Source organism: Brugia malayi (genome assembly GCF_000002995.4).
Source record: "Brugia malayi strain FR3 genome assembly, contig: Bm_v4_ChrX_scaffold_001, whole genome shotgun sequence".
In the NCBI taxonomy this organism is placed as follows: Eukaryota; Metazoa; Nematoda; class Chromadorea; order Rhabditida; family Onchocercidae; genus Brugia; species Brugia malayi.
In genome coordinates, this window is record NW_025062479.1 from 19154606 (window position 1) to 19167186 (window position 12581).

General features: G+C 30.5%; 1 protein-coding gene across 1 annotated transcript; it reads left to right on the plus strand.

Annotated features, from left to right (window-relative positions):
• Positions 1-2532: 2532 nt before the first annotated feature.
• On the plus strand, positions 2533-4821 carry Bm9898 (Uncharacterized protein; the record flags this gene model as incomplete). Its single annotated transcript, XM_043075394.1, has 7 exons — positions 2533-2630; positions 2897-3038; positions 3249-3408; positions 3677-3798; positions 3982-4127; positions 4253-4408; positions 4641-4821. 7 exons carry the CDS (start codon positions 2533-2535, stop codon positions 4819-4821), a joined length of 1005 nt encoding a protein of 334 aa, XP_042931328.1.
• Between the last annotated feature and the right edge of the window lie 7760 nt (positions 4822-12581).

A 12581-nucleotide genomic window follows, 5' to 3' on the forward strand; every position in this document is an offset into this window, starting at 1 on the left:
TCTTTGACATATACGTGCTGACTGGTTAGACGTAAGTTGGATGTGTTGGGGTATAATACTTGGATATCTTACATTAAGGGCAAAGATTCTCTCACGAATAAGACATCTGAAGTGACCAGCCCGGCAAGGTTTATGCTATGATGAATTCATGCTTTGGTCAAACTTCCGCTACTGAATGTAAATAATAAAAGTGCTGAGTTTTACATTATTCCAGTCCGGTTTTCAAGAATTTTGACGTTTGTTGGGTGAGAAAGTTTCTGTCAAACACATAAGGTTATAATAGCAGTTGTGTCATATACTAATAGCCAGTCGATTTGTAAATCATTATCATTTCCTATGACTGCTTAGATGTGAGGTTTTTTGTTGATATGCAAAAGAAACAGTCAAATAAGAAAGTTTACAAAATTAAATTTTGTGCGCAACAAACTTGTTTTTTTAAAACAGTTGTACACATAAAGAGAGACCGATTGAGTGACTGATTTTCTGATTGCGTTAAACAAAAATGATCGTAGGAACAAGAAGCAAGGATTTTATATTATTGCAAAAACTGATTAGCAATTGATTTCAAAAAGCACAAGCATTAGTCAAATTATTTAAAAAAAAAAAAGAACTGAAGCTAAAGTGAGGTACTTCATCTTCACTACCGAATCCGTTATTTGATTGTCGTAGTCATATAAAAATGAATTAAGATTGAAATAAAAAAAAAAAAAAAAGTGCTATTATCCTATTTTGTCATTTACTGTCATCTGTTTAAATCAAAAGTACTTTAAATTCTGGCGGTATTTTGTGGTAAATTTTAGCAAATAAGATTCAGATTCATTGTAAGGCTTCGAGCAACAAAACTGTATGAAGTGGAGAACTGGAAAACTGCTATTAAATAGTAAATCTTTTCCATGTGTGAATATTGTCATTCCTGATTTATGAAGTGCATGCTATATGCAAGGAGTAGTATTTAAGAAATAATTTCATGACACAAAAGGTAGAAACATAGGACTGAAAAGTCAATATGAACTGTTTTATAAATTAAATATCTTAAACTGACGCTATGAATTTTCTGTTCTACCAATTTCTCTTTATGCTATTTTAATATAAATTCAGCACAGAAGATTGAGGGAAAAATGGGGACATATCTATTCCATCTGAATCTATTAGAAGATATGGAACAGAAGAGTTACCTTATTAATCTACGAATCAACTCTGTAGTATCATTTTTCGGCGCATCAATTGAATGGTTGCTTTAACAATATATTGTGTAGCAGGCATGATGCAGAAATTCCGTATCAAACAAATGACATATGCATTATCTGAATATTTCTATCAATTTATTACACAGAAAAGTGCTTCAGATGTGTATGAACGCAGAATTTGCAGTTTAATTGAAACATTTCATATTTATAAAATTTTATGATACAAAAACGAATTTTCGCTTGTGAAATGCAAAATATCCTCTATCTGAAATGTTTCTTTATCGTATTATCATATGTTAGTGAGTTAGCTTGATTCAAGATTTTTCAAGATTCTGCTTAATTAATGTAAACATGTTGTATGCATTGTATGCTGAAATTTATGATTTATTTGTGATACTAAATTCAACAAGTGGAATCCTTGTTTTATTGTGCTCATTTCCAAATATCTTATTTAGAGACAGAAATATAATTTCCACTTTGTGTGTAGAAACCCTGGAAATGAAGCAATTTAAGATTATATGAAGGGAAAGATATTCCGGATACTGGAAGTTCTTTTGTGAACTTAACAACTTATTATATTGTTTTATTACTTCCATTCTTTTTGCTTCATTTCAACTAATCAAGTACCTTGCTCCATGACTCGTGTAGTGCAGTGCTTGCTGACAAGGTCATATTTTGATGTGTTTGGACTTACAATCGCTGTTTCTGTTTCAAAGAGTGTTCAAGTAGAAGCATTATAATTATATATTTAAATTGTTTTAGTGAAAGCGATGTGTCTATTTAAGGTAATCCCTAAATAGAGATATGCTCACAAATAAGAGCAGTCTCAGTGATAGTTTGAAAATAGGTCAGCGGGAACATAAAGAAAAGGGCTTCTATTTATTTCTCCTTTAATCAGATATCAATTATTCAGACATTATACTTTGTTTATATCTTTAGTTAATTCATTTTATTATTATTAGTTTGACTATTTTGAAACCTTACCTTCTTATTTGTTTATTTTTATCCTAATTTATTGAGATTTCTCAAAACCAATCAGATCATCTCAATTTTGATGAACAGCTCAAGCAGAGTTGTTCTCAACACCTGTATCCTTAGCTTACCATATTGCTTGACCATACGAAAGTTAATTTCACAGTGCTTTCCCACATTCTACTTTACTTTTTTATTTATTGAAATATTAGCTCACAACCTTTCCAGAACGCGATGTAGTTAGAGTGCGTTTCTTAAAAGATTTCATGTTTTCAATATCCTTCAATATCTCCGGAGTAGTTATTTTATAAGATCTTAAAATCTGAAAATATAAGTAAAAAGAAGTAAAATGAAAAAAAATAACAGTGCAGCAATGTCGTATCAGCCAAGTTCAATTTTGGTAACAGGTGGCTGTGGGTTTATTGGTTCCAATTTTATCAGTTCTATGTTCCAAAAATGGTGCACAGCAAGGTAATTTTTTAACTTATGGGCAACTTATTTTTTAAACTCATTTTTTAATTAAATCTAGAATTAAAAAGAGGAATATCTTTGTTTCATTTTCAAAAAAAAGAAAAAAAAATCAAAACAAGGAGTCTATCGCAGAATATAACTTTGAATTGGTACGTGTTTAAATATTAAGCTGAATTGTCACTTTCGGTCCATATTACTGTGGCAAACTTATAGCATATTAGATGGAATTACAGAAAAGCATCACGTAAATAGAAAAAACATTTTAGATTTGTTAACATCGATAAGTTAACACATGAAATTCGGGAAACAAATGTTGCTGCTAAAGTTCGACAGTCAAGCCGTTATAAATTTTTTAAAGGAACAGTTAGGGATATTGATTTGGTCCTCAATTTGCTTCGAGGTTATCAGGTGATTGTGTTCAAAAGAATCCTATTTGTAATATGCTTAAGCATGCAAAATGGCCATTATCTGTTTATTTACCACTTCGTTTTCCTTAACATCGTATAATTTAAATAGTTTTTTTTTTTGGCATTATTTTTGTTTTTATATTAAAAATATCAGAACATTACAATTCTATCATTAGCTAACTTATAGAAAGTCAATATTTGTGTCTTTCAGATCGATACAGTCATACATTTTGCTGCAATGACACACGTTGATAAATCATACATCGACCGGATTGGCACCATTGAAGAAAACATAATGTCAACAACAATATTGTTGGAAGCAATTGCACTTCGATACAATGGCATCAAAAGATTTATACATATCAGCACTGGTTTATTTCCAAGTTTAAAAAATTTCTAGCACTTCAAATTATGCGAAAAATTCTCGACATATTAATGTTCGTATTGCTATTGTTATGGGTAACTGATGTCTATATGAAGACAATGGGACTTTTAGTATTAGTATTCAGTATTGATGAAAGGTTTTGCTATAATATTACATCTCATATATTACATTGCCCGTTTCGTCTCATATCTACTTTTTTTCTAATACAGTTCTGACATTACTCCATTAGGTAGCTCTATTGAATTTTTATTTAGATGAAGTTTATGGTGAGTCAGAAGAAGGAAGCATACCAAAAATGGAATACTCTATGGTTAATCCGACGAATCCTTATGCGGCCAGTAAAGCTTGTTGTGAGATGATTCTTAATGCTTACTGGGTAAAGCTCGATCCATTTATAAATGCTGTAGAAAGAAATTTGCATATGTAGGACATATAACCTTTGAGCATCAGGTAATCATCACAATATTTGCTTTAAGATACATTCATGAGAAAGGAAAAAAACTGTTTCCGGCTGAACCCTTCACTGTCCTCCAAAGATTGGTTAGAAAAATATTTGTAGCACTCTTACAAAATACCGTTTGTAATGGTTCGAATTAACAACGTTTATGGGCCAAATCAAACTCTATCGAAACTGATTCCAAAATTTATATTGTTGGCAGTGGAAGGGAAATCCTATCCATTAATGGGCGATGGAATGCACAAAAGGTTGGAATTATTTCAAATCATTCGGAAAGACTTTCTACCAAAATATTATATGGTTTGGAAAATATTCGTAGCACATGATTTTCTAAATCTCATTCCTTGCACTTATTCCCACACGAAAATTGTAGGAATTGGATTTATGTAGATGATTGTACGAATGCAATTGGACGTGTATGTGAAAGAGGCAGAATTGGTGAAATTTATAATATTGGGACTGAATTCGAAATTACGAATTATGATGTTACCATGTTGATTCATCAAATTGTCAACGAGTTGCTGAAGCGGTTAAATTTCATACTATTAAATAGATAGATATGTAATACATTCCTCGTGCGTTTTGGTGATTGAATTTTACTGCGAATATTTTCAAATGTTTAGTTGAGAGTTAGGGGAAATGAGTTACAAATAGATTATTTATTATTTTTCATGAGTTTAATAATCTCTCTAAAGCGGAAACACAAAACAGCAATATAAAATGAGCAGGGATGAAAAGTTCAAATTTGAATAATTTTGCAGAAATAATACTTCGCCACAATTCGAACCTGTAATGGATAGACCATATCATGATCGACGTTACTGCATCGATTTTACTAAAATTACTCGAGAATTGAACTGGAAAAGTATCACTCCTTTTAAGGATGGTCTAAGGAAAACTATAAAGCATTATCTGGCCGAATATTTCAGGAAAGAATGCTAATAGCCTTATTAAATTGCTTGTTTTCAACAGCAACATTTTCCAAATTTAGTACTGGCAGGAAATGAAATTGTAAAATCAAAAGTGCTAATTGAGAAAGATGAAGTGATTGTTTTCTTATCACTTTTATTGAATGAAAAAACTTTTTTGCTCATTAAAAAAAAAGTTTTAAGCAAAACGAAACAAAATTGAAAAGGCGCTAAGAAAATAAGAAAAAGAGAAATCTAGACTGAAGCACTCAATCATCCCCGACTTTTTCATTTCAAACACAAAAGTCACTAGAGCTTTTTGTTTTGTTTTTTTTTGTTATTTGCTTTTTTTTCTTGCAGCAGTCATACCAGAAGCTGAACTGTCGAACTATGCAAAAATATCAATCCAGAGAATTCTCTCATTTTTATTTTTTTTAGCGCCCTTTCCACAAATAATAATACTCAAATTAACTCTCGGAATATTTCATTGGCCATCCATAAAGCAAATCAACATCGACAGTAACTGTAAAAGTTATAACAGTCTCACGAACAATCCAACAAAAATCTTTCAACAAAAAATAAAAAAAACGAATCAAGTCGATGTATAAAAGATGAGTCAGTGGGACGAATTCAATCAATAGAGAAAAGCATTGTTCTAACTGTTTTTATGTTTGTTCTTTGCTATTAATTTCTATCAAATGAAAATTCTAGTCATTTCAGTCATTTAGACATAATCTGTTCACTTTCTTTCCTTTAAACTTCTCAATGGATTCCATATATTTGCAAATTTAGACATCAGTTCTCATGCCTATGATTGTGACTTAAGAAGCTGTTGGCGCTAGTGTTATTCATTTGGAAAATACTTTGGCAGAAATGCAATAATTACAGAAAGTTGAAGTTAGATGGACAAATTAAATTAAATAAATAACATTAAGTTAAATTGGATTAGTCTTACGTGGATTTAATTAATTGCATTTTAAATAAATCAAATTAAGCGCAATTTAATTGATGGCGTTCTTAGCTTTCAAGTATGAAGAGAACATATTTCAAAGTTCTACGAAAAAGGCCTTGGATTTAACAAAGTGAAATGGAAAAGACAAGAATGGATTATTATTCTTCTGAGAAATACCCATGGGAAATTAGTTCTTGAAATGCGGCTTCATACATGCCAAATTATTCATTCATATTCAAATTCTTCTAACACAAGTATTCGATCGATTTTCTGTCATCTTTTTTTTTTTGTTTTTTTTTTTTTAACCAAGGAAATTTGTGAGACACAATGATAGCTTAAATTCCCTAAATAATCCCTGACTTCTGTAAATTTAAAACTGTATCTAATACTTCTCTCCCCACATGCTTATTTTTAATTTTTCACATTTTCAGTTGATACCACTCTTCATTCTAAACTTCATGCGATTTCAATATTTGATACTATCATTTTCATTACTTATAGCAGTGAAATGTTGTTTACCAAAGTGGCAGACGACCGAGAAAACAAGTAAGCATACTTGTAGACAGTTTCAAAGGTTTGAGAAACCACCTCAGACTTTGACTGAGGAAAGAAAATTATTGAACCCTTCTTTGAGCATCTCTATTTCATGAAATTCGTTGACAATCCATTGATCGTTTTTAGCCTACATTGTTTCGATCAATATTTTATTTTTAATTTCGGTTAAAAGTAAGTAAGGATAATCTGTTTAAAATATTTATATTCAAGCAGTGGTATGCAAAATTGCTTTGGATTGTCCCCAAAAGAAACCACATGTGTGTCAGAATGGAATTTGCGTAGATTATAGTGTCATAGTTCATCGAAAAACTGCTAAAATTGGAGGTAATTTTATACCTGTAAAAGATTTACCTTTTCGGCTGACTAATTTTACGTGAGAAGTTTCTTAATAACAATTCGTTTCAGGGAAAACGACCGGAGTTTGTTCAACATTTCTGGATTGCTCACCAGGATTGACATGTAGCAATGGGCAGTGTATCAAAGAATAATTCATATTTACATATGCTTTCTATGCAAAGAACAATTTTGAACTACTAATTTTGTTTCAAAATTCCGGAAAAATCACAATGCCTTGCTTTTAAGAAAAGAAAGAAGAATCTTTGGCAAGACAAAACGAAAATTCTAAAACATATTTTTCATAAAATAGCGAGGCGAGGGTTTCTAAATGCTAAAAGATGGAAATTTTCGATGCACGAAGGTTAGGTTGAAAAACATAAATTTTTCTTTTTCAAAAAATATACAGCAATTCATACATCGAATTCGGATAGATTTGAACTTTCACTCGTAAAAAAATCATTTGATTCAAGAGCAAGAAACATTTTGAATTATTTCTGAAATTTGTTCTCCAAAAGAATGTCAGATTATTCAATGGTATTAAAGTGTTATTCAATAGCTTAATGGATTTTGTATTTTAATCAAAAAAAGAACTAAATGACTGTGTTTGTTGGCATAGTACGTTAAATCAATCTAATAAACAATAGAGAAATGCTGCATATTCTGAAACTAGCAATCTACTCTTTTTATGTTTCAGTTATTGAATATTAAAAATATTGAAATTGGAACCTGAATTTATAACTGATATTCACTTGGTAGTTTTACTTTTTTAGGTTTTCTTTTGAATGAAACTAATTAGCAGAAACTTTCAAATTGGTATTTAAACTTTTTCTGACCGCATAAAAAATATTTCACACTTTTCTGTCTTGGTTACTTGCGCAGCAAGGTAAGTTCTTGCTTCTGACTTCAACTTACACATATGTTTATGTGTGTATTTAAGTATCTTTACAATCTTTATATCTGTTTACAGTTATTAATGTCGATTGTGACGAAAAATCTAGAAATAGTTGTAATCCAACGAAGAAGAAAAATTCGAAAGAATCGTAATATTATCTATCAAAGAATTGTTCCATTTTTCATATTTTAAACTCTAGAATTAAAAAGCAAATTAGAAGGCAAAATCTCTCTTCCATAACCATTTCTTTTATCCTTACGCAATTTTTTCATTTCCAAATTCTTTAAAAAAGAAGGAGGCTTTATCGGCCTAGTCCACAAACACGGACTTTTCCGGATTAATATCTTTACATTCCTGAAGAATTTAATTTAAAAAGAGTCAGCATATCGCAATTGAAAAGCACAAAAGAGGAGCGGCAAATCTGATAGACTTGGAAAGGGAGAATAATGTTGTTATTAATTGTTTATGACCTAATCTCATTTCACTTTCATTCATTTTGCGGATGAATTAACCGTAAAAAGAAATCATCCATGTATTTCATCAATTAGTTTCGAAGTTGTACTCAATTAAAATGCTTATCCGAAGTTTATAATAACGTCTTGAACAATGTTCGGTTATATGATAGCAAGCAACACTCATTTTGATTGAATTTAGTTACGTCAGTGTTTATTTTTAATTAGATATGTAAATCATATTAAAGTAATCTTTCGTTCGAACTGTTCTTTCTCTTCTCCCTTTCTCTTCGTTGAAATCCATTCCAAAGTACTTATCATCCTTCACTGCCAAACATTGACCATCGATATCATTCAATTAAAACGTGAGATCTTCCACAAATCCTCATTGAACCTTAAGATGGATGCAAGACTACGAAAGAATTAGTGTCACATGGCACTCATCAACTGCTATTACTCTTAAGCCGCCTGCTTCTCCTTTTCTATAAACAGTTACCCTTCTTCTTTTCTTGAGGTAATTAAATTTCAGTCGATCTTATCTCACAAACACTGTTTCAAATTAAATTATCTCTTAGCTGCCTTTATCGTATTATATATTTGCAGTAGATAAAACTTTCAGTGCCAATTTTAAGTTTTGTTCATTTTTGTTTTTTCTTACGGTTTTTACACACAGCATTTCTCCATCATTGAAATCTAACGCATCGAAGCGATAAGGCTCGAAAGAATTGGTTGATCGAAGTCTACATAATAAGCATGAAGTTCATTCTGTCCGACAATTTACCAAAAGTGTTCGACGTTGTGCCTCCGTGAAATTTAAATTTAGATTTTAAGTAATGTAGAAGTGGCCAAAGAAGTAGACTAATGTTGGAAATTAACTTGCTTCTTTTAAAGAATTCTTTCACTAGAATTAATTGAAGTCTCTACTTATTTTGAATCGTTTCGTTAGATGTAATCAGTTGCTTTTCCCTCGTGTAGTTTGAATAAATCTTTCTTGCAATTAGTTTCCATTTGTTATACTTCAACAATCCACCTCATTCTTGTCTTTTATTGAAAAGTTTTTAAAATCAAATCTTTAAAAATTGAAGAAAATTTTGGTTCTAGAAATTTGTCGTCTTTGCACCACTTCTAAAATAGTCGTAAATATTCTGAAACAATTGGCCTTGATTCAAAATATTTGGTATTTAAAATTTTTAATTTTGATTTTTCCAAAGCAAATAATAATTTGGGAAATTGCACTTCCTCCAATATACAATGCAAATAGACACAGTATTCACATCAAGCATCTCAAAGTAAACAATTCTAGATTGTATTATGTCCCTTTTTCTTTTTCTGGTCTAAAATATCGTTGAAATTTTATTTTAACGATATTTTTAAAGTGATTTTTCTTTGACAGCTATTCTTCCTCTTCTTTTTCTCTCTGTTTTAAATTAACTTTGATATTTATGTTTTATATTTTTGTATTTTCATAGGCATGAGATACTTTTAAAATGAGACTTTATGTCATTTTCTGAAAGGTAAAGATGCAACAGTGGTATATTCGACTAACTGCTATACAAATTGCGCTTTAATTAATTTCATTCTTTATTACATTCATGGAATCAAATTGAACTGTAACAGTTATGTCATCAGCATTGATAGCATATATGTAATAACAGCAGGCGCAAAAGACTGTTTTAAATGACAGCAGTGAGGCATTACTAATAATAGCGTCAGTAATGGCAAGGAATAGAAATGCAGTATTAACTGTGGTATTAACTATGTTGCGGTATGGTGGCAGTAATATAAGTTACAATAAGTAACTTTCACATGGAAATCGTACCTAGAAAGAAGTAATACTGCAAACTGTCTTCGCTGTTAAAAGTTCGTCAAGTTTTTTTTTTTTTTTTTTTTTTTTTTTTACTTTTTGTCAGGCTTAAACATTACGTATCCACGTTTGCCAACGATTTTTAACTTATTTAGAATTTGATTTAATTTCTCTTGCATTGACAGAAGTTCTGCAAATAATCGAAAGCTAGCAAAACTTATTATTCAATGTTTTCGTTATTCCAAATAATCTTTTCCATGAAAGCTAATGGAACTTGGCAGGTGCTTGAACCTGTGTTTTCAGAAATCAGTCGTGTTAAATATGATTCAGTCAAAGGTATGAAAATCAAAAAGATTATTACTCTTAATTTGTATTTCCTAACTAATTTTAATATTACTGTTGTCCTTTAATAAAAAGACTGTTACTTACAACAAAGCACGATATGGCTAAAATTAGAATAATTAAAAAGTTGTTGCCTGAAATTTTATTATTTTATAGTTTTATTAGGTCATGAAAAGTGTGTTAGTTTCTGTTGATGTTATCTAAATGTTAAGTATTTTAACTTTTCAGCAAACAAATTAGAAAAAAAATGGTGTCCGTGACCTTTTTTTTTCTAAATTATTTTTTGAACAGAAAATAAATCCTTGAAATTAAAACTTGCTCCAAAGTTTTTTGATATTTTAGAATGAACGCATTACTTGAATTCGAGTCGTTGCATAAAATAAACGAAAATGAGAGGATGAAGAAAATTTTTACTGCAGCAGTAATTCTTTCGTCTTTAATATTCTTCTTCATATGTTCTTCATTCTCAGCAGTCAAGAATGTCAAGAATTTTTCACCGATGAAAACTCTTTCTCTCTATTCAACAAACAATTTTTTTATTTTCAAATTATGTACTACAATAAAATAAAGTGCTGCAAAATATATTCTGCTGGAAATTTTTTTAAAAAGAAATTATTCCGTTTTCTTCGTCCTCAATTGCTTCAAACTTTTCGACGCTTCATAAGTACTTTTTTATTGGAAATATAATTGAAAGCACTTAAGATAAGATCAAAATAGGTTGCTTCTTGTGAAAAGCAAAGTCAGTTTTTAAATGACTGAAAAAAAAGCACAAACATTAAATTGTTTGCTTGGCGATTGGCAGCGTGATGCACTGCTATCATCTTCTGGCAAGCGGTATTGGTTTTGGTTTCTCTTTTGCATCTTTAAAGTTGACCAATTATTCTGTGAGAGGAGCAAAGTGGCCTACCTGGTTACTATTGTTGCTAGGCAACCTTGGCACTTACCTCACTTTTGGCATAATTTACAGCTAAGACAGTTGTTACAAAGGATTATACTGGCTGACACCTACCGAAGCTATTTGCTAATTAAGGCAAACTTTGTAGAAAATCCCTGTACTCATGACTTTAACAAGTTTGAACCTAAGTCCCATCCAACTTCCCACTTGTTCGATCTATTAACCAGAATCTTCCACATCTGTTGACCTCAGATGAAAATTAGTAAAGCGTGAATCATGTGATTCGTTTTTCATCCAGCTTTTCACTTACAGACTAATGTCTTCAGTTTATATATTTCTTGCTCTTTCTCTATGCTTTACAAATCTTAGACCTTTCTTTATTCGATGTTCAATTCGTTAATATTTCTTTCAAATCTCATTTGACAATCTCATTACTCTAAACTAATTTAGGGTCATTAGCCCCACTTTACTGATGCAACATACTTCCATGAGCATTTCTGCTGGTGAAGTCATTTCAAAAAAAGTAGAATAAATTGCTAATTCTTTGATAGAAATTGCACATCCGTAGAATTCTTATTCACTAAATTTATGGAGCATCAAATATAAGGAAAGAAAAATAATTTTATTACTTTTTTAAAAAAAAATAGTGACTCCTATTTAACTGAAATTGATTAAACGAAAGGTTGAATATGTGAAAAAGAATATAAATGGGTGATTTTACGACAAATTACTTCCATCCTTTGCCGAATTTTACTAGATAAAATATCCGGAATAGATATCTGAATAGATCAGACTCTGACATGTATAAGAAAAATATTTTCATGCAGCTACAAGATGAAATTTATTTTCATGGCTACTACAAAGCTGCCATTGTTTTATTTACTCGAATTTTTGTGAATGTTTTTTCTTCAAAAAGTTTTGTTTTTCGAAAAATCGAAGTTGTTATCAATCAAACCAACTTGTGCATTATAGAACTATTCTAATGACAGTATTGAAACTCTTAGGTAAGCCAATTGTTATCCGAAATATATTGACAACTCTTGCAATTTGAATGTATTTTGATGATACTACACTTTACGCGAATTAAGAAAACGTATTGAGTTAGTTTAGAAAAAATCATTTCCTTGGATTTTGGCCTACCATAGAAGAACTTCTGGAACAATTTTATTAGGACTGCAAGTATAGTTTTTTTTCTAATGTAGTAAAATCAAACTGCAACAATCGTTTACATTCATATTCTTATTTATCATCTTACCAGTTTATCACGGTTCTTCACGTCACGTAACGAAATTAATTTGTTTTGACGTTTGTATTTTAACTAACACTTAAATTAACAACCACATAGATCATGAATCGTTTAACATAACGAAATATTTGTCACTGTAACTTAACTAAATTCACCAAACGAATAAATATATCTTATCATATCGGAATTTTATTTGAATATTTGCATTTTTCAAAAAACTACGCTGTCAAATATTGCTGTCACTTAACAGGACTTCTTTTATTCTCCGATCGATTACTGATATTTTTAACAAAATGAACAGGATTACATTCATAATGCAC